General features: G+C 46.0%; 1 protein-coding gene across 1 annotated transcript in view; it reads left to right on the top strand.

The window, feature by feature from the left end:
• The window catches only part of ABCC5 (ATP binding cassette subfamily C member 5), an 88,240-nt gene that overhangs the window by 50,559 nt on the left and 15,541 nt on the right, over positions 1-22,140 (top strand). Inside the window, exons 15-26 of the mRNA XM_044251876.1 lie at positions 1,150-1,353; positions 2,234-2,377; positions 5,360-5,462; positions 8,214-8,398; positions 8,787-8,933; positions 9,225-9,354; positions 10,730-10,883; positions 10,965-11,093; positions 14,521-14,707; positions 16,058-16,147; positions 18,589-18,778; positions 21,973-22,132. Of these exons, the coding sequence (XP_044107811.1) occupies positions 1,150-1,353; positions 2,234-2,377; positions 5,360-5,462; positions 8,214-8,398; positions 8,787-8,933; positions 9,225-9,354; positions 10,730-10,883; positions 10,965-11,093; positions 14,521-14,707; positions 16,058-16,147; positions 18,589-18,778; positions 21,973-22,132 (1,823 nt within the window). The remainder of the gene's footprint in view (positions 1-1,149; positions 1,354-2,233; positions 2,378-5,359; positions 5,463-8,213; positions 8,399-8,786; positions 8,934-9,224; positions 9,355-10,729; positions 10,884-10,964; positions 11,094-14,520; positions 14,708-16,057; positions 16,148-18,588; positions 18,779-21,972; positions 22,133-22,140) is intronic.

The raw sequence follows: 22,140 nt of genomic DNA, 5'->3' as shown, positions 1-22,140 counted from the left end.
ACTTGTTTCCCATGACCTGCCCTGAAAGTCTCTGGAGCTGGCATTTTATCCAGCTGACTTCAGTTAAATCCTTCAAACCAGATTTGGTACATGGTTTCATTAGTTCACTGGTTCTCAAATTTTAGTCCCTAGACCCATAGTGGATAAGCACCAACCGTGTTATTGGGAGCTGGTTAGCAATGCAGATTTTTGGGCCTCACCCCACACCTACTAAGTCAGAAACTCTAGGGGCAGAGCCCAACCATCTGTTTCAGCAAGCCTTGTGGGGAATCCTGATACATGCTCCAATTTGAAAACTCTAAATTCAATGAATTTTTTTTTTTTTAAGGACAAGTTCTTTTTTCTGTTTGTTTTTTAGTTACACAGCCAGTTACCATTTGACAATTGATTTATTCTTGTGTTCATTTAGTAACATTTACCAGAGGCTTGTCATGTGCCAGCTCCATGTGTAGAAGCTGCTGGGCACTGGGACTATAAGGGAATCAGATAATGATCGTGCCCTCAAAAAGCTTACAGTTGACAAATAACTATCAAATAAGCTGAGAAAAGCTTTCAAAACTTAAATTAAAAAAATGTTTAAAAAAGAGTCCCCTTTCTTTTGGGCAGTAGTAGAGATGGGGGTGGGGGAGGTCTCAGAGGAGAGGGTGCTGGAGGAGCAGATACAGTACAGAAAAGGCATGACAGTAGCATGAGGATTCATAATGGACACACTGTTCAAAATGGCATAGATGCCAGTAAGCAGAAGAGAGGTTGTCTGGCAGTGGAGGCTGAGAGCTGCTGCAGAGCCAGGTGGCAGAGGGGCCTGCTTTCTATGACATGTTGGCTTAGGTTTTATTCTGTAGGGCTCTTGAAAGACAGTTTTAAGCGTGGGTGGGACATGGTCAGCTTCGTGCTTTGGAAAGATCTTTCTGCCCCCAGAGAATGGATTGTAGTGGTATGTCAAAGGGGAGTTCTGGAAGAGGCAGAGTTGTCTTCCTCCGGGCTGGCACAGTTCCAGCGTGGGCCTTGGAGGGTCAGAGTGGCACGTCTTCTGGGGGAGCCGGGGGAGTTCAGTAGAAGGAGCGGGTTTGGGTGGAGCCGAGGAGCAGTGACCGGAAGGATCACTGAGCTTGGTGCTGAGGCTTCCCTGTGCTTTCTGGACTCTTGTAGATTGGTGAGCGAGGAGCGAACCTGAGTGGTGGGCAGCGCCAAAGGATCAGCCTGGCCCGGGCCTTGTACAGTGACCGGGACATCTACATCCTGGATGACCCCCTCAGTGCCTTAGATGCCCACGTGGGCAACCACATCTTCAACAGTGCTATCCAGAAACACCTCAAGTCCAAGACGGTTCTGTTTGTCACCCACCAGTTACAGGTATGTGGCGTTCTTCCCCAGGCTGCCCACCCCGGCTTAGGAAATCAGAGACAGGGAAGTGTGGGCTTGGTTCAGGTCCCTCGTTGGAACTCCTTAGAGCTTCCTGGAATCATCAGTGTTTATTTCCTCAGCAAATAGCCCCTGGCCCACTGTACCAATAAAGCTTCTCATACCGATGTACCAGATGGCCATCTAAATTAGAGATCCTTGGAGCCCGTTAGCTCTTGCATATAAATCAGTAAGTAAAAGGGCTGAGAGGAGTAGGCTGCAACTGGAGTTTGGGCAGAGGGAATTTGGAAAGCGTCATGTTAGTATCTATATGCAAGTGGGAACTGTTTAAGGAAAACAAACTCTTTTTCCTCTGTCATGCCAAGACAAGCAGCCACTTGGGAGAGCAGCTCCAGGATGTTGCTATCTGCTTTGCATATGTTGTCAGGTCTAGGGGGCTCATCCCCCATCCTGCTGCAGAAAATCTGTAACTGTGTGTTTCTGGGCACAGCGAAGGGGTGCGAAGTTTAGTGCAAGTCTCGCGTGGCTCTGTCGACAGATCTGTGTCAAAAACCGGAGGCGATGCTCTTTGAACCGCATCACGAGGCGCACTAAACTAAAGCAGGGCTTTCTCGCTCTTGGCACTATTGCCATTTGGGGCCAGATGTGGAGGGCCGTCCTGTCCATTGCTGGCCTCTATCCACTAGATGACAGTGGCCCCCAGCCCCCATTGTAGCAACCGAAAAGGACTCCAGAGTGTGCCAGATGTGCCCTGGGAGGCTCAGTTGACTCCAGATGAGAACCCCTGTTGTGGGGAGCAGCGGGGAGGGGGCTGTTGAATGTGTTTGCGCCACTGTCTGCAACACCGCGTCGTCCCTGGCTTTGTCTCCAGTACCTGGCGGATTGTGATGAAGTGATCTTCATGAAGGAGGGCTGCATTACAGAAAGAGGCACCCACGAGGAACTGATGAACTTGAATGGTGATTATGCCACCATCTTTAACAACCTGTTGCTGGGAGAGACACCCCCGGTTGAGGTAAGATTCGCATGGCGTTTGTGGGCATCGCCTCTTTTCTAGCAAGGGAGACGTGACCACAGCCAGTGATGGAGAGATCTCAGCTGAACTCCGTGTGCGTGTCTCATCGGCAGGGGCCCTGTTTTCTGGTGACCAAACCCCCATGCTTTAGCTCACATGCTGGTGCTGCTACACAAGAGCGGGATGATGGGGCTGGTGGGTCGGTGGTTTCTGCCACTGAGAACTTATTAGTGAAGCAATGACAGGGAGAAGGATTTGGGCTCAGTGTGTGCTGTTGTTCATTCGTGACTGAGCTTCCTAAACTGTCATTCCTGAATGAAAATTAGGAAGCTCCTTTTTAAATAAACAAGTGAATAAGGAATGGTAGGGAGAGAAATATTGCGTACATTTGGAAATGATCCCTGATGCCTTGGCTGCCTATTTTGGCCCTCATTAGCTGACATCTACTGTGTCCCAGTTACTGGGTTGGACATGTCATAGGTGTCATCCCATGTAGTCATCTTAATGGAGCTCTGTAGCAAAGTAGGATTATCGCCCACTTGTATAGCTGAGGCAGTGGAAGATCAGAAACCTTAAGAGCTCACAGTCAAGGGCGGTTTGATGTCACTGTGCTCCTCAACCTCACCATCCTCCCTCCTGTGGTGCAACACAGAAAGATGGCGGCTTTCCATGGCTTTCCTCTGGGCTTCAGGTTAGGCCAAAACAGGGGTTGTTTAGACAGAGCTAGCCAAAGAGGTTGTTTTTCCTTCTTGTCACCCTGCTCTCATTTTGAGTTCCTTATTCTGTGGTCCCCTGGTATTGTAGGGGCACACTCATGCACTCAGCCGGGCTAAAGGCTACTTCTTAGCTACCAGGTCATTTGATGTCTGCACAGGATCAAAGCAGAGTTACTGGGAACTCTCACAAACAGTACGACTCGTGACCAGTGTGTTTAGGCCTCCGGGAATAACAAGCATTACAGAGAGTCACTGGCAATGTCCACAGAGATGCCCGAATCCACATGTGGATTTCATGATCTCTCGCTCTGACTCTCAGGGTGCTTTGGATTCTTCAGAAGTTTTCCTCCTCACTGGAGACGTGGAGGGGGGAAATGAGAGGGAGAGAAGTTAAATTAGGAAATGTCCGAGGAGCAAAAGAATATTGAGAGTCAGTGGACTGCAGCAGAGAGAGCACACCTTAGGAACATCACTTAACTTTCCCGAGCTTCGGTTTCCTCATCTTAAAAATGGGGGTGGCAGGGCGCCTGGGTAGCTCAGTCGGTTAAGCATCTACCTTCAGCTCAGGTCATGATCCTGGAGTGCCGGGATCAAGTCCCGCATTGGACTTCCTGCTTAGCGGGTGGTCTGCTTCTCTCTCTGAACATAACCCTCTCGTGCTCACTGGCTCTCATTCTCTCTCTCAGATAAATAAATAAAATCCTTTTAAAAAAATGGGGATGACACCTGCTTCTTAGAGTTGTTGCATAGTTAAATGAAATAATATGTAATCTTACATTAGTAAGTGGCCAGCAAATGATCATTTTCTCTTTAGTGCATTTATTCACACACAACAGTGAATACAAAACTTAGATCCCCATCTTGTGTTCTGTCATGACTTTAAATTTTACGTTGTTTTCTGGGGTTTTTTTCACTGTCAGTTTAAAAAGCCTAGTTGAAGAGCAAGCTGACAAGGACATAGAATTAAATGTAGTAAGCTCAGGATGCCTTAGTCAGATGCCTCTACTGACTTAGTCAGTAGAGCACGGGACTGTTGATCTCAAGGTTGTAGTCTTGTTTTGTTTTTTTAAAGATTTATTTATTTGAGAGAGAGAGAGTGCAGAGGGAAAGGGAGAGAGAATCCCAAGCAGAGTCCCCACTGAGCACAGAGCCCAACTTGGGGTTCGATCCCATGACCCTCAGATCATGGCCTAAGTGGAAACCAAGAGTCAGATGCTCAGTCGACTATGCTACCCAGGCACCTTGGGGTTATAGGTTTGAGCCCCACATTGGGTGTAGAGACTACATAAAAGTAAAATCTTTTAAGAAATAAATGTGAACTATATTAAGGGAATTTTTTATATAAAAATAATAAGAAGACCTTCAGAATGGGAGCATGTAGCCTCAATTATCTCAGGTTCAATCTGGTGAATGTTTATGAAGTCCCTTTATGCCCTATTGTGGGCAGTGCTTGGTGCTAGAGCTGGTATTGGTTACCACCATGAGTCAGATGTCATCTCATCCTTGAGGGGCTCGTGGTCTCCTAGGGAAGACTGATGCTCTTATGCTCTTACAGGGAACTGTAACACCAGCTCACGTTTGCAGCAACATGCTATCACAGAGTCCAAACCCAGTGCCTGGGAGAACAGGGGAAGCTGTGAATTCATCCTACAGGAGTCTAAGTTGCCTCAGGAAGGATTTAAAATTTGACTCCCTCTGAATGGGGAACAACTGTAACTGAGTTAGGGTGAGGGGAGGGGCATTCCAAGTGAAGAACCAGGGTGGACAGAGGCCCAGAAGTGGGGAATGGCAGTGTGGTGTGAGGAATGGTGTGAAATCCAGTGTGGCTGGAGAGTAGAAGCCACGGGAATAGGAGAGGAACATATGGAGGTAGGCTAGGGCCAGAATGTGGAGGTTTTGCAAAACCAGGCGGAGTTTGAGTGTATCCGGTGGTAGCAGTGGGAAATGGTCAGATGTATGATTGGATTTAGTGATGTGGAGATCAGAGATGAGAGGAAAGGAAATGACCTCAGCCCTAATACTTTGGGCAAGTTGGGAGGGGAGGAGAGCATTGGGAAGAGCAATGTCGATGAAATAACAGGATAGGAACCCAGCTCTCAAGGACAGAAGGACTTGAGGAAGCACAAGAAAGTGGCCCTTTTAAGAGGTTGGGTGTATCTCTTCTCAAGAATAGCAGCAGCTTGAAGATGACTCTCCAGTATGTCCTGTGGACATTGGTCTGAATGGCCATATTGTAACCAGTGACACTTTTTTTTTTTAATATTAGATTAATTCGAAAAAAGAAACCAGTGGTTCACAGAAGAAATCACAAGACAAAGGTCCTAAAACAGGATCAGTAAAGAAGGAGAAAGCAGTGAAACCCGAGGAAGGTAATGACCTTTTATGAGATTTTAGATTTGTCATTAAAGTTTATCGGAAAGTATGCCAAGTGGTAATTCATAATGTTTGACAGCATTGTGTGTTGTGGAGTCTCTGGCCTTGTGTTTCTGGAATAACAAATTCTTGTATAATATTGGGAGGCCCCTTCTGTTTGCTTAAACAGACCAAAGCAGTTAAGAATGACCTTTATTTAATATTTTGCCTTCTCTATGCACTGTGGGTTGTGTCTGTGATCATAGCTGAGTCATCTTGAGTAAGGAGAAATGGAATGATGATTAGAGGTACACCCGTCCTCCTGTGATTCGCCTGTGCTCTTTATTTATTTTTTTAAAAGATTTTATTTCAGAGAGAGAGAGAGAGCAAGCATGGGTGGGGTGGGGAGTGCCCCTTACATCTGCTGTTTAAACATCATGCCTTTGGCTTGGGTCATGATCCCGGAGTCCTGGAATCAAGCTGGTTCAAGCCCCACGTCAGGTGTAGAGATCATTTAAAAATAAAAATCTTGAAGCACCTGGGTGGCTCAGTGGGTTAAGCCTCTGCCTTTGACTCTGGTCATGGTCTCAGGGACCTGGGATGGAGCCCTGCACTGGGCTCTCTGTTCAGCGGGGAACCTGCTTCCCACCCCACCCCCCACCCCCGCCTACTTGTGATCTCTCTCTGTCAAATAAATAAATAAAATCTTTAAAAAATAAAAGTAAATAAAAAAATAAAAATCTTAAAAATAAAATAAAAATCAGTGCCAGTCCAGGCAGAGATGTTCCGGCACCAGCAGTGCCTCCATCTTCAGTAGCTCCCCTGTTAGAATGATACCCTCCTGGCTTTTTCTGATGAGGCTTCAGCTGGGCGGGGCTGAAGAGTTACAGCACAGGTTTTTACTGCTCAGCTTTCACTGGCCGGCTTTCGCTGGCCGGAGGTCTGGCTCCGGGTTTCTTAAATCCTTTATCTTATCAACTAAAGCAAATATTGAGACTTAGGAAAACTATTTATAATGCCTCAGGCATTTTCACCTTTGTGAATTTTCAGCTGTGTTTATCAGTTTCCTGGAGGGAAAGAACAAAGAGCACAGCCCTGCGGTGAAACTCTCTTTTGTGAGGTCACCTCACATTAGGAATCCAGACTTTGGCCAGGGCCTGTCTTCAGTTCCTTGTTCTTGAAACTACACAAATGTTTGATGGGAGCAGTTGACCCTCCTGATTTAGCGCCCACCACACCACCACTCTCCTTCCTTTCCGCCACTCCCCTTCCTTTCCATAAACCGGGCAGGAGATTCTGAATTGGGTGTGATTTGAGATACTTGTACACTGGCAAAACAGCCCAGAAGGCTGAGTCATCTAAGTCCCTGGCATCAGTAGTAGAACCCTGACCTGGATACTCTGGGTGGCTCAGTGGGTTGAGGCCTCTGCCTTCGGCTAGGGTCGTGATCCTCGAGTCCTGGGATCGAGCCCCGCATCGGGCTCTCTGCTCCACGGGGAGCCTGCTTCCCCTTCTCTCTCTGTCTGCCTCTCTGCCTACTTGTGATCTCTGTCTGTCAAATAAATAAATAAAATCTTTAAAAAAAAAAAATGTCTTCATGTCCTCCAGGCACGTGAAGCTTATTCCAAGATAATTGGACGTTGCCCGTGATACAGAGACTCTGGCTTTTTGGAGGGCTGTTTCTCTGTGTTAGTCCATCAGCCTAAGTCACCTGACCACCCCCCCCAACCCAGGGAGCTCTCAGGAGGTACCCATTTGAGCCTCTCACTCCTCGTCAGCCAGTCACCATGGCCTACTGAATTTACCTCCAAACCTCCAACCCCAGGGCCACGACCCTGGTTCTAGCCCCACCATGGTGCAGCTAGAGTGTTAGAGATGCATCTTTTTAAATCTGTCCCCCATGCAGACAGCTGAGAGGTCTAGTTAAAAACGGGAGACCCACCAACTCACTTTCCCATGGGAAGTCTTTCAGGGCCTCCCATTTCACAGCAGCGTTTCCTCATCTTGGTCCTGATAGCGCACGTATAGAAAATGCCTGTAGTGTACGGGGCACTGGGACGCATGGACGAGACTTCTCCGACCATCCAGAGATCTGTAGTCTGGGATTCAAACCTCCGCACACGCGTAGCCCATTCTCCTAAGAAGTTCTTGTCTGAAGGATGAAGTTGAGATGCCTTTGTCCTCTGACCACGGCCTCTGTAGTCAACCGTGTCTCCTGCCGCCTATTAGGTGCACTTACTACTGGTCCGGCCTTGCTGAATTGGCTGGCTGTTTTCCCACTTCTGGGGCAGTGCCCACCTTTTCCTCACCGGGTCAGTGCTGGCATACCTTTTGAGACCATAGAGAGAGCAGAAAATTTTTCTGAAACTGCTCCCCCAAGAGGTTAGGTTACTACTGGGTGTTCCCATGCTGCCTTGCATACATCTCCAGCATTGCATTTTAGCATATTTTATTGCCATTATGTGTTTATTCTATCTGTGTGTCTCCTGCCAGACTGCGGAAGGACCCTCCACCAGACCTTAAGAGCAGGGACATGGTCTTAAGGGTCTTTGCTGCTGCTTCAGGGCCTCATCCTGGGCCCAGGGCATAGTGGTGCTTAGTAAATGTTCAGTGGAAGAATATTCTAGTAAGGATGAAAGAATTCTAATATAGACCCATGTGAAACTACAGGTTTTCTTTGATTTTGCGCTTCTGTAGGTGACTTAGTTTTGGAAAAGTAGCTCTTTCCTGCTGAGTTCATGTTTCTGTTTTGTTTTTTCCTTACTTAGGGCAGCTGGTGCAACTGGAAGAGAAGGGGCAGGGTTCAGTGCCCTGGTCAGTGTATGGTGTCTATATCCAGGCCGCGGGGGGCCCCTTGGCTTTCCTGGTCATCATATCCCTTTTCATGCTGAATGTGGGCAGCACCGCCTTCAGCAATTGGTGGTTGAGTTACTGGATCAAACAAGGAAGTGGGGTAAGGTTCCTCGTTAATAGGAAAATTATATGTCTCGGGATGTGGCTGTTCCTTTGTATTCTCTGCCTCTTCTTGGGGAAACTGCTCTAATTTTGGCTGGAAAGAACTCATGAGTGGGGATTACCCAGGATGAAAAAATAAGCCCCTCATGTGGCCTCACAGGATAGTTGATCCCTGACCAATTCACGTTAGCAGCAGGACACCTGTAGGCCATCTGCCCTCCTCCACTAGAAAAAAGAGAAGTTGGGAGGCAAAGCCTGCCTTGTGTTCATCACAGCTAGGCCCCACTGCCATTATCCTGCCCCTCCTTGGAGCTGAGAATGACCCTGAGAAGGAGTTCTTGGCTGTCCTTAGGAGTCCTGCCTCACAGAGCCTTGCCTCCAAACAGAACACCACAGTGACACATGGGAACAAGACGTTTGTGAGCAGCAGCATGAAGGACAACCCTCACATGCAGTACTATGCCAGCATCTATGCCCTCTCCATGGCCGTCATGCTGATCCTGAAAGCCATTCGAGGAGTTGTCTTCGTCAAGGTATGCAGCGGTGGCTTCTATGTCTACTCTCCCTAGTGACTGTGGTCAGCCTCTCTCAGATTAATTCAGAGCAGGGGAGCCCCTCTGAAGCAGGGCAGCCCTAGCTGAAGTGACCTGTATCCCTTTAGCCTCAGCCTCTTCTGAGTCCCCACCTCTTGCTTCTGTGACCGTTTGCCCTTCTCCAGCTTTGCAAGGGCATGTCCCCTGGAGCTGTGGCCTGGATAGACAGGAGCTGAGTCTGGAGAGTCCCTGGGTCACTGGGCCCTGATCACTTTGTCCTCTACTCCTCAGGGCACACTGCGAGCCTCCTCCCGGCTCCATGACGAACTTTTCCGAAGGATCCTTCGAAGCCCTATGAAGTTTTTTGACACCACCCCCACGGGGAGGATTCTCAACAGGTTTTCCAAAGACATGGATGAAGGTATTTCTCATGGCTTCATTTGTGCACTGGGCCACAAGCTGTAGCTCCCTGTGCTCTGCAGCCTTCTAGATGACCCTCCAGGCATGCCCATCTGTCCATCCTTACGTTCTGCTGGGGGCCACACCAGGACCAGTTTAGTTTTAGACTTTTCTCCAGGTTGCAGCTTGTATTTGAGCTAAGGACCCACTTGATTTTTTTTCACCTGTCATCTAAGTTCCCATCTGACCTCACTTAAGCCGAAAACAAGTCCAGAGGCTGGAGTTGGCATAAATACTTTGTATGGGAGGATCTGAGATTCCAAAACATGTTTACTTTGGGGGTGGCACGTTGGTTCCTGGACACTTACAACCTCTGGCAGGTTTTCTGGGTGCCGCATGGGCTGTGCCAGCACCAGAACTCCGCTCCCTCTCATAGCCCAGAATAATAGTGATGGCCCCTGACATTTACCGTAGGCTTCCTGTGTAACCAGCCGTGTGCCAGAGGTTCTAGATACATTATCTTCATCCTCACCAGAGCCCTGTGGGATGGGTATTGATTGACCCACTGAATACAGGGGAAAGTTGATGTCCAGAAAGATTAAATAACCTGCCCAAAAGTACACAGCTATTAGATAACAAAACTGGGAACTGAGCCCAGACCTTTTCAGCCTCAGGGTAATGCTTTTAACTATCACCCGTGGGCTGCCTCCAGGGGCATTTGTTTAGATGCTGATAAAGCCAATGTAAAGCTGTGGCTGGAGGTAACAAGGGATCAGAACCATCACTGATCCACAGAACTAATGTGTACACACCCACAGGCACTCAAATAAATGGAGAAAAGGTGGAAAGAAAAAAATCGGTGCTAAGGACATGTCTGAGATTTTCATGAAGATATTTCAGCCAAAAAAAAGGCGGGGGAGGTGGGGAGTGAGGAGATAGTCCAGAGGAAATGAAGAAAATGTTCTTAACTTTTGAAGGTTCTACGCTCTTCTTTTGATTTTTGTGTATGCTTAAATTTTTCCATAGTAAAAACTTTCTCAAATGTTACAGCAGTTTATTAGTATTGGTAAGACTAAAAATTGTGTTTCCTTCTTGCATATTTATTTTCCAAATATTTTGCAACAAACATATATTACTTTTAAAGAGAAAATCGTTTAAAGGGGTTGGGTTGCCTCTTAAACCCAGGAGAGGGCCTGGGGGAGAAAGATCATTTAGATTTCCTTGGGACAAGAAGAATTAGATCAACCAGGTTTCTAGATTTTTCTCTGCTTTGAAAGACAACACATACAGTTCAGATAGTTTGTGGAACCTCTTTGTGTTTTTTAAAAACTGCAGTCTCATTTTTCCTGTGTGTAGATCCCAGCTGTCTGACATTTGTTCCCTTGTTGTCTCCCCAGTCGATGTACGCCTGCCGTTCCAGGCCGAGATGTTCATCCAGAATGTCATCCTTGTGTTCTTCTGTGTTGGAATGATCGCTGGGGTTTTCCCGTGGTTCCTGGTGGCGGTGGGGCCCCTCTTCATCCTCTTCTCAGTTCTGCACATTGTTTCCAGGTAAACAAGAGATGTTCATGTCTTCCAGGGATAAAGCCAGGGTTGTCTACCGCTGTGACTCAGAACTCGTTCTCTCTCTAGGGTCCTGATTCGAGAGCTGAAACGTCTGGACAATATCACACAGTCCCCCTTCCTCTCCCACATCACATCCAGCATACAGGGCCTTGCCACCATCCATGCCTACAACAAAGGGCAGGAATTTCTGCACAGGTCAGTGCTGATGGCGGCCGGAGGGTGCAAAGGGGAGTCAGCATCCCAGCATTGAATAAGTCTAAGAGGCCCTGTAAGGCCAGAGTTGGAGATTGTAAAGCTCATTACCGAGAGTATTATTGGTACAATGGTCTCTGGCTAAAATTCACTCACTTGCTGGAACTCCTTTCTAAGCAAATGAGAAGGCAAAAACATAGGTTTGGAGGCTATTGGCTTTGTGCTCCAAATGGCATGTTTGAAGGAGGTTTTCTTTTCTTTTCTTTCTTTCCTTTTTTTTTTTTTTTTTGGAACAGTGATGGTCATTGACATTAGACTGATATTTTAGCTCCTGAATATTATTTAGTTGAGAGATTTATGTACATAGTCATTGTGGAGATTTGTATTAACAAGATTGGAACTAACTTAAATGTCCTTCCAGAGAGAGCTGGGTATATAAGCTCTGGTCCCCCCATATGGAATATTACGTGGACCTTAAAAAGAATGAGATGGGCCCGGCTGGGTGGCTCAGTGGGTTAAGCATCTGACTCTTGATTTCGGCTCAGGTCAAAATGTCAGGGTTGTGAGATCGAGCCCTGCATTGATTGGGCTCTGTGCTCAATGGGGAATCTGCTGGAGATTCTTTCCCTCTCACTGCCCCGACCCACCACTCGTGCGCACGCTTTCTCTCTCAAATAGGTAGATCTTAAAAAAGAATGGGACGAGTTCTATAGGTACTGATATGGAATGATCTCTAAAATACATTTGGGAAAGAGCAAGGTACAAAGTGTGTTTATGTCATCACACTTTACCATACCACATACACACCATATGTGGTATGTTCCCTTTTACGTATGTGTTTGTACCTATAACATTTAGAACATGTCTGAAAGGATATGCAGGAAGTACTAGTTGCCGCTGGAGAGGGGAACTGAATAGCTCCATGGGCAGGACGGAAACTGACTTCTCTTGGTAAAACTTTTTATGCCATATAGATATTCTATCCTATGCATATATTGTCTATTCCAAAAGCTAATTAATGTCTGTTCCAAAAATTAAGTAATTAATTTTAAAAAGAAAATCTAGAATAGAAAGTTTAGTTTAGGGGTGCCTGGATAGCTCAGTCGGTTGAGTGTCTGACTCTTGATTTTGGCTGAGGTCATAATCTTGAGACCAAGTCCCACGTCTGGCTCTTTGCTGGGCCTAGAGCCTGGTTGGGATTCTCTCTCCCTCTCCCTCTGTCCCTCCTCCCCAACCCCAACTTGCTCTCTTAATCTCCCCTTCCCCCCAAAAAAGGGCCTCAAAAGTTGAAAATAGAGTTACCGTATGACTCAGCAATTTCTTTACTGGGTATTTACCCCAAAAATACAAATATAGTATTCTGAAGGGGCACCTGCACCCCAATGTTTATAGCAGCACTGTCCACAATAGCCAAACTATGGAAAGAGCCCAGATGTCTACTGAGAGATGAATGGATCAAGAAGATGTGGTATATATATATACAACGGAATATTACTCAGCCATCAAAAAAAGAAAAGAAATCTTGCCATTTGCAACGACATGGATGGAACTAGAGGGTATTATGCTAAATGAAATAAGTCAGTCAGAGAAAGACAATTATATTTCACTTGTATGTGGAATTTAAGAAATAAGACAGATGCATATAGGGGAAGAGAGGAAAAAATAAAACAAGGTGAAATCAGAGAGGGAGACAAACCATGAGAGGTGGTTTTTTTTTTTAAAGATTTTTATTTAACACACCCAGAGAGATCATAAGTAGGCAGAGAGGCGGGTGGGGGGGCGAGGAGAAGTAGGCTCCTAGCTGAGCAGAGAGCCTGATACGGGGCTCCATCTCAGGACCTTGAGACCATGACCTGAGCTGAAGGCAGAGGCTTAACCCTCTGAGCCACCCAGGCGCCCCACCATGAAAGACTCTCAACCATAGGAGACAAACTGAGGGTTGCTGGAGGGGAGTTGGGTGGGGTAACAGGGTGATGGGCGTTAAGGAAGGCATATGATGTAATGAGCACTGGATGTTATACGTAACTGATGAATCACTGAACTCTGCCTCTGAAATTAATGCATTTATATTAATAATCAAATTTAAATTAAAAAGTTGAGGTTAGGGCGCCTGTGTGGCTCAGTGGGTTAAGCCGCTGCCTTCAGCTCAGGTCATGATCTCAGGGTCCTGGGATCGAGTCCCGCATCGGGCTCTCTGCTCGGCAGGGAGCCTGCTTCCTCCTCTCTCTCTCTGCCTGCCTCTCTGCCTACTTGTGATCTCTCTCTGTCAAATAAATAAATAAAATCTTTTAAAAAAAAAAAAAGTTCAGGGACGCCTGGGTGGCTCAGTTGGTTGGACGACTGCCTTCGGCTCAGGGCGTGATCCTGGAGTCCCGGGATCGAGTCCCGCATCAGGCTCCCAGCTCCATGGGGAGTCTGCTTCGCTCTCTGACCTTCTCCTCGCTCGTGCTCTCTCTCACTGTCTCTCTCTCTCAAATAAATAAATAAAATCTTTAAAAAAAAAAAAAAAAGTTCAGGTTAAACGACTCAGAAAAATAATCCTCGCTTTAAGAGAAGAACAGTAAAATAGACTCCATGCATGTGTATGTGCATACACACATATATTTAAGTATATTGGAAAAAATGCTGGGAGAAGATATGGCAGACTGTTAACCCTGAATGGTGAGAATACTATATTTTCTTTACTGCATTTCCTAAATTTTCTCCAAATATCTTATATAAAGAGGAAGAGAGGTTTTTTGTTTTTTGTTTTTTGTTTTTAAACAAAATACATTTGCCTGGCAGGACTTCCTGCTCTGGGGTTCTAACTATATGTGTATGTGACACCCAGGCCTTTGGATGGGGTCTGATCCACTCTCTAGGACCCCTGGTGACAGTCGTGTCTCCCTCCTTCAGTGGCAGAGGTTATCCAGGTCTCTTTTGCTGTGGTTTTTGCTGTGGTTCTGTGCTCCACAGCCTTGGAAACAAGTACCATTTTGCCCAACAGCAGTGCATCAGCAGACGTTTTCCACTTCGCCATTTTCAGTCTTTGAGTTTATCTTCCAGGTCTGAGGGCATTTCTGCAGTTTGCCTGTGTAGCCTGTCTCCTTGAGGAAGGAACCCCTGACCTAAGACATTTTTCTAAAGCTTAGCCAGCCTCTTATTTGGTGTCCTTTCCCTGTGCATTTATTCTGTCATTAACATGTTTTTCCCTAACATCTTGGAACATGTTTCTTTGAAGGGGTAAAACTAGAAAACCCCAAGTCGTCCTGTGTGCAGAGCCTGGAATACTCTGTAATCCTTTGATTTCCGTATCCTCCTCCTAATGACAGACAGGAAGTACTCACAAGTTGTCCCTCCATCCGTAATTCCCACCAGAGCTGTGACGTCACCCGCTCTCAGGGTGCTGTGGTACTTTGTTTCCCTGTCAGGTGTTCTGTCGCCCTCACAGGTACCAGGAGCTCCTGGATAACAACCAAGGTCCTTTCTTCCTGTTCACGTGTGCAATGCGGTGGCTGGCTGTGCGGCTGGACCTGATCAGCATTGCCCTGATCACCACCACCGGGCTGATGATCGTTCTTATGCACGGGCAGATTCCCCCCGCCTACTCGGGTCTTGCCATCTCCTATGCCGTCCAGGTCAGTCTCGGGATGGAACTTATGCTCACTGGAGTCCTGTGCTGGCCTAGGAGAGGCATGGTAGGGGGTTCTGCCTTAGCCTTTGAGACTCCTAGAGCTTCTGCCCACCTGCCTTCTTAGTGACAGCCTGGACTTGGCCGGGGCGGGGAAGATGGGAGAGAGGTATGAGTGTTATATAGGAACAAAGGGATTTAAGTTGGTTACACGTGTTTAAGAAATAGGTGCCATTTATTTAGAAATAGACACGATTTTGAAAATGGTTTCTTAATTACAGGTTTCTGTGTTCACCACCCTCTCATCTCTGGCCTCTTCCTGGTCTTCTTATAAATACTGTGTTCTCATTATGCTTCTTACATGCATTTTATTTTCAGGCCCCAGATTTTCCCAAAACTGTTACATATGTAGATCCGGCTGCTAGGGATGGTTTATGGGTATTTCTTTAAATAGCTCAGAAAACCGTTGGGAACTTGAGCACTAAGTATTTTAAGATGTTAAGGAATTATTACTAATTTTTAAGATGTCATCATGGTATTGGACAATGTATTATGTTTTTAAAGAGTCTTTATATGTTAGAAGGATGCAAGCTAAAATATTTAAGGTTGAAAGGATAAGATGTCTAGGATCTGCTTTCCCATGAGGGGTGCAGAGAGGTGGTGTGCTATAGACGAAACAATATTGTCTCTAAGTTGACAGGTTCTTAAGGTCATGCAGTTCATTATACTGTCCTTTCGACTGCTGTATGTGTCTGACATTTTTCCATATTGGAAAGACCAAAACAAGTAAGTAGGCAAAGAAAACCAAGAAGAGCTCATGTATCTTTGCAGATTCCCAAAGATGTCTGTCCAAGTTATATAGAATTACTTGATCACTGGAAGGGGAAGGATATGTGTTCTCTGTAGTGGGATTCAGGGTCCTCAGTCTGAGATGCCCTACTAGTGAAATGTAGATTTCACTAGTTGGTCTCGGGGAAATACATCTCTCCATTAGTTGTGACTGCCCGAGCAGGTGCGGGCTGCTCGGAAGGAAGCCCAGAAGTTGTTCGGCTGCAGATGTATGTGTTGGAAGTGTAAAGATGGATGGAAAGCCCTCGGAGGCGGGGGGGGGGGGGGGGGGTCAGTGCCAGTAGTCCCACAATGCCACCTGCCTTCACTGAGAATTGCTGTTGATTGGGGGATAATGGCCATTGTGTTAAACATTTTGAGAATGACTCAGTCTGTTCAACTAGCTGCTGCAGGTGCCCAGCTCGTTGGGGTATTGAGCTGTAATCCCCTAGGTGGAAGAGGTTTTCTAGCATTGGCCTGACATGTATTCATAATGAATTCCTTCCTGGATTTTGCTTTCCATTATCAGTTAACCGGGCTGTTCCAGTTCACTGTCAGACTGGCCTCCGAGACAGAAGCCCGCTTCACCTCAGTGGAGAGGATCAACCACTACATCAAGGTCAGGATGCGAAAGCCTTTTACTGTGATCTTGATCCTTTGTGGGGTCCTTTTACCCTTTTGCTGCCTCAGGTGGAGTTGCAAGGAGGATGCTTGTTTTCTCACAGGCGAGGACCAGCAGTCTCTTCAGCCTGTGTGCAATGGAGAAGAGATTATCCTAAGACTTTCTAAATGTTTTTATGAATTGTGTCTAAGAATGTAGTTCATTTCCTTTATGCGGTATATAACCATGTAGTTTTTAAAATCTTATTCTAGTTCACTTGTTCTTTTTTTTCTTTTTGAAGATTTTATTTATTCATTTGAGAGACAGAGAGCACATAAGCTGGAGGAGAGGCAGAGGGAGAAGCAGATTCCCCACTGAGCGGGGAGCCCAGTGTGGGACTCCATCCCAGAACCCGGGATCATGACTTAAGCCAATGGCAGACGCTTAACAGACTGAGCCCCCCAAGGGCCCCTAGTTCATTTGTCCTTAACCAAGGATGGCTGTTGGTATCCCCCACTGAACTCTAGGTAGAGACAGATGCGGGCCTCATCTCTGGAGATTCTGATACCGTCGATCTGATCTGATACCGTTGAACCAGGCATCTGACGTTTTGGAAGCTCCATGGCCAATTCTGAACTGCATTCCTGGTTTAGAAACCAGCTAATTTCATTGATACTGAGATGAACCAACTTTTCCTACCTTCCCTCGGTAACCCTTCAGTGCCACCTCAGGACAGCACTTTGCGGCTAGGTCACGTCCTAGCTGGGACACTGAAAGTGGTTTTCTGAAGAGAGAAGCAGACTCACAAGTAGTTAAGGGTCTCAAGGGTAACTCAGTTCAGAGCAGTTACATATTTTGTGAACTGCCGAAAGACTTATCAGCATTTAGATTATGGTTTATGTGAGAAGAATATATCCCAATTTCCAAATAATTGACTTAGAAACATAGTTTTGAAAAACTACCCTTTCTGCTGAGAACTAGCATATCATGTAAACTGCATTTTCCAGCAGACATGCTTCCCTGAACTGTTTTGACAATGATCCTCATTAATTGTAAAACATTGCTTAAACTTATGAATTTTTCTTAGTCTCAGAAAGAATACACATAGCTATCCATGGCAGACAGATATCTGCTAATAGCTGTTCCTTTTATTTTATTTTTATTTTATTTATTATCCATTGGCTTCTTTGCCCAGTGCCCATGTCTGTGGATAGTATGTGGGTGTATCTGTGGGTATGTAGTGTTTGATTTAATATTGCTATTGGTGAGAGTCTCTTGCTAAAGAGGTCAGGGTGATGGTCAACTGTAGCAGAGGGGACCCTGCACAAACCAGTCACATTTCTGAGGACTGGCTCTCACCGCCAGTGCCCAACCTGGATGCCTCTGCCAGCATGAAGCCCTTCCAGTTTGGAGTTCATGACGTCAGTCTCCACCCACCCTCCTGCCCTGCCCCACACCCCCACCCCTTCCAGAGCTCCACCACCAGTGGCTTTCACTGCCCTAGGAAGCTGTAAGGTCCCGTGATTAGTTGCCAGAGAATTTTCAAACATTGCAAGATGGGACTGTTGGTAACAAAAACTACCCAAGCAGTCACATCGAACACAACATTTTAGTGAGAATTTGTTTTTTAAGATTTTATGTATTTATTTGACAGACAGAGATCACAAGGAGGCAGAGAGGCAGGCAGAGAGAGAGGAGAAGCAGGCTCTCTGCTGAGCAGAGAGCCTGATGCGGGGCTCAATCCCATGACCCTGGGATCATGATCTGAGCTGAAGGCAGAGGCCTTAACCCACTGAGCCACCCAGGCACCCCCGAACACAACATTTTAAAAGCTAAATGGATTTCCACGATTCTCTAATCTGGTCTCTGTGACTTACAGATGAGAAATTAAGACCTAGAGTGAAGAAGTGATCTGTCCAGAACACACAGTGATTGGTGGCAGACTGGGCTTCGAGCCCATGTCTCCTGGGGTGACTGACATGTCAGAATGCCAGGATCTGATGAAATGTTCAGTAAATAGTAGTTTCCTTCCTTTGGGTTTAGGCCATTGGCTTTCAAATGATGGAATCTTGTTTCAAGTAGAGTATTCTGAAAGAATTCCAATAAAAAGTGGTCTGTTTGAGGAGCTGTGGAAGGCCTCATGCCACACCCTTGGCCTCCAAGACCATAGTTTTGTGGAGAAATTCCATAAGACAAAAGACAGTTGGAAGGCCACTGCCCTCCCCAAGATGCTGCTTAGCTGCCACTGTAAACTGCGAAGTGTAGTTAGTCATCATTGCACTCTGTGTGGTTTAGTGGTGATAAGCATTTACTGCCAAGGGCATCTTCCGTGGGAAGGGAAGAGGGTAGTGGCTGCTTCTGTGTGGCTGCTGTGGCTGTCTGGGTTTTACTTCTCTTTGAAAGCCTTGCAGCTCCTACAGAATCTGGTCAGTCTGACCCAGCCACTTCTGTCTCCCCAGACTCTCTCTTTGGAAGCACCTGCCAGGATTAAGAACAAGGCTCCCTCCCCTGACTGGCCCCAGGAAGGAGAGGTGAGCTTTGAGAATGCAGAAATGAGGTACCAAGAAAATCTCCCTCTGGTTCTGAAGAAAGTATCCTTCACGATCAAACCCAAGGAGAAGATTGGTATCGTGGGGCGGACCGGATCAGGTAAGAGTGCGCCAAGGCCTCTGGAGAAATATTGGAACCTATCAGAGTTGAGCGTGGGGCCCATGATTTACTGTTTATTGAATATCCCTCTCATGCCTTCAAATCAGCCCCACGTTAATGAGTGATGGCTAAGGTCTCCCTGAAGCCAATTTTCTCAGTGTATTCTCAACCCTGCCTTTGTTACACTTAGTGCTATTTCTGGTCACAAAAGTATACATTCTCAATGCAGAATAATTGGAGTATATAGCGAAGTACAAAAGGGGAAAAGCACCCATAACTCCACTACCCAGAGATAGTTGCCATTAATATTTTTTGGTGGGTATCTTGTCAGACTTTTTTTTAAGATTTTATTTATTTATTTGGAAGAGAGCGACAGCACAGGCAGGGGTAGGGACAGTGGGACAGGGAGAAGCAGACTCCCTGCTGAGATCCTCCCAGACCCTGAGATAATGACCTCAGCCAATGGTAGCCACCTAAACAACTGAGCCAGATGTGCTCCTTGTCAGACTTTTTCTATCAACAAATGTGTTTACAAAAATGGGGTCATTTTACACACACTGTTTCATGGCCTGCCTTTAAATCTACCAAATATTTTTCCATGTCAATTAATAGCCTGTGACATGAATTCTATGCAGCAGGATATAAAATTCCATTTTATGAGGTACCACAATTTTTATTTAACCAATCTCCAGTTGTATGGCACTGAGGTTGTCAGGTTTTCACTATTACAAGTAGTACTGCAGTGGATATCCTTATTTCTGTGAGGTCAAAACACACAAAAGATGTAAGTCGTCTATAACATAATGCCAGTGTTGCCTTGTATTTATCGGACACTAATGTAGCTCTAAAAAGGAACCTGTGTTCTTTGAAGACAGAAATTATTTTCTTGATCTGACATCAGTTGCAAAGAAGTAGAGAATTGGCTCTCATTTTAGGCGTTCTACTTCGCACTTAAGAATCCTATTACTTCTGGGCGCCTGGGTGGCTCAGTGGGTTGAGCCGCTGCCTTCGGCTCAGGTCATGATCTCAGGGTCCTGGGATCGAGTCCCGCATTGGGCTCTCTGCTCAGCGGGGAGCCTGCTTCCTCCTCTCTCTCTGCCTGCCTCTCTGCCTACTTGTGACCTCTCTCTGTCAAATAAATAGAATCTTAAAAAAAAAAAAAGAAGCACTTCTGAGGAATTTAAAAAAAAAAAAAAAAGAATCCTATTATTTCTATGCTCTTTAGATTTCTAGGGTCAGGATTTGAGTAATTCATTTCCTTCCCTCTTTCTTTCCCGAATAACATTTCAAAGACTGAGGCTTGTTTTCATTTACTGACCACTTCACCTGGTATAAGAAGTCTCTCTGGTTCACTTCTCATCAGCTTTTGGGGCTCATTGCTTCCTTGTCAAAACTCTTCTAGAATTGTTTCTTTCCATTAAAAATAAAACCAAACCTCTTGTATCTTTTCTGGCCAGTTTACTTTAAAGAACCTGCTAAGAAGAGAAGAAAAAGCCATTTCCTGCTTCCTGTTTGAAGGAATTATTTCATGTCAGAACAATACAATATCTGTAGGGTTTTTACGCTGCCAGAGAATTTTTAGTCCAGGAAGGTGGCTGTTCCCAAAGCTCTTTCTTTGCTTTCTCCCTCAAATTCCCTCTACTACATTGGCTCCCAGGGGTACCCTGCTCTCCTGAAAGCTCTGACTGATGTCCCTCTCCTGTGATTCCCCTTAACACAGGTAAGACAGACTGAGCTATTCATTAAGACTTCATTAAACCAGGGGCACCTGGGTGGCCCAGTCTGTTGAGCATCTGACTCGGTTTTGGCTCATGTCATGATCTCAGGGCCATGAGATTGAGCCCCATGTCCATGCCCAGTGTGGAGTCTGCTTGTCCCGTTGCTCCTTCCACCTCTCATGTTCTCTCTCTCTCAAATAAATAAATAAAATCTTTTAAAAAGGGGGGGCTATAAAGCCATAAGTAGTTACAGGAGAAAAACAGGAAAAAATAGAGTAGTTATTTAAATAGCCTGACTTACAAAGTCTAAACTCTAACCCTAAAAAGCTTATTCAGAGGCTCTTAGACCCTTACCCTGCTGAGGCCATAGTCAAGGACATCACTACAAGGACTTCATGGCCTCTCTTACTAGCGTATCCATCAGTGCGAAGGTAGTCCAGATTCAGAGAACTATTAAGTCTTCCAGCCCGGCTAGCATCTTTTGTTAAAGTGGAACAACTTGGGGCGCCTGGGTGGCTCAGTGGGTTAAAGCCTGTGCCTTCGGCTCGGGTCATGATCCCAGGATCCTGGGATCGAGCTGCGCATCGGGCTCTCTGCTTAGCGGGGAGCCTGCTTCCTCTTCCCTCTCTCTCTGCTTGCCTCTCTGCCTACTTGTGATCTCTATCTGTCAAATAAAATAAATAAAATATTTAAAAAAAAAGTGGAACAACTTGTTGTTGTTGTTGTTGTTGTTGTTTTACAGTATGGTGATTCCTTTTTTTTTTTTTTTTAAGATTTTATTTATTAGAGAAAGCATGAGCATGGGGGAGGGGCAGAGGGAGAAGCAGACTCCCTGCCAAGCAGGGAGCCCAAAGCAGGGCTCCATCCCAGGACCCCAGGATCAGGACCCAAGCTGAAGGCAGACATTCAACCAACTGGACCACCCACATGCCCCTCAGACCCACTTTCCTATCACAGTTCTTATCATGACAGAGTCAACTACAACACATATTTACTCCTTCCCTGTGTGCTTATGCAAGAATGGTAGGAGGTCTTGTTTTGCTTCTCTCTCACCTATGGTAAGGGGACAGGAGAGAGAGAAAACATCTTATCCTCCCGTTTGCTCCTAGCTGCTGGCTCTAAGAACTCTTTTCTCCTCACTTTGCCCGAGATGTGTGAAAGCCTGTGTACCTACTCGCAGGGTGAAAAGCAGGCGTTGTTCTAATTTACTCTCGTGAAAGTGTGGTAGCACCTCAGACTCCTCAGGCCGAAGCTGTGTGATTTAAATGTATATATTTGTATATACAGTGCATTTTTTTTTCTGTTTCTGGCTATCACTTTCTACATCATCCTAGTTAATCAGATGAAATAATAATTGAATAGAACTAGAAAAATTGATGATTTTGCTCGGGGTGGTGGTGGAGGTTTGAAACCAATTTCTTTTTTCACAAAATTTGCTCATTGAGCTACTCTTCTGCATGTCTTTTGACTCCTCAGGGAAATCCTCTCTGGGGATGGCCCTCTTCCGTCTGGTGGAGTTATCTGGAGGCTGCATCAAGATCGATGGCGTGAGAATCAGTGATATTGGCCTTGCTGACCTCCGAAGCAAGCTGTCCATTATTCCTCAAGAGCCAGTGCTGTTCAGTGGCACCGTCAGGTGAGGAC

The sequence above is a fragment of the Neovison vison genome, chromosome 6, assembly GCF_020171115.1.
Source record: "Neovison vison isolate M4711 chromosome 6, ASM_NN_V1, whole genome shotgun sequence".
In the NCBI taxonomy this organism is placed as follows: Eukaryota; Metazoa; Chordata; class Mammalia; order Carnivora; family Mustelidae; genus Neogale; species Neogale vison.
The sequence above is the reverse complement of the archived record's forward strand: the minus strand, read 5'-3'. Positions and strand labels throughout refer to the sequence as shown.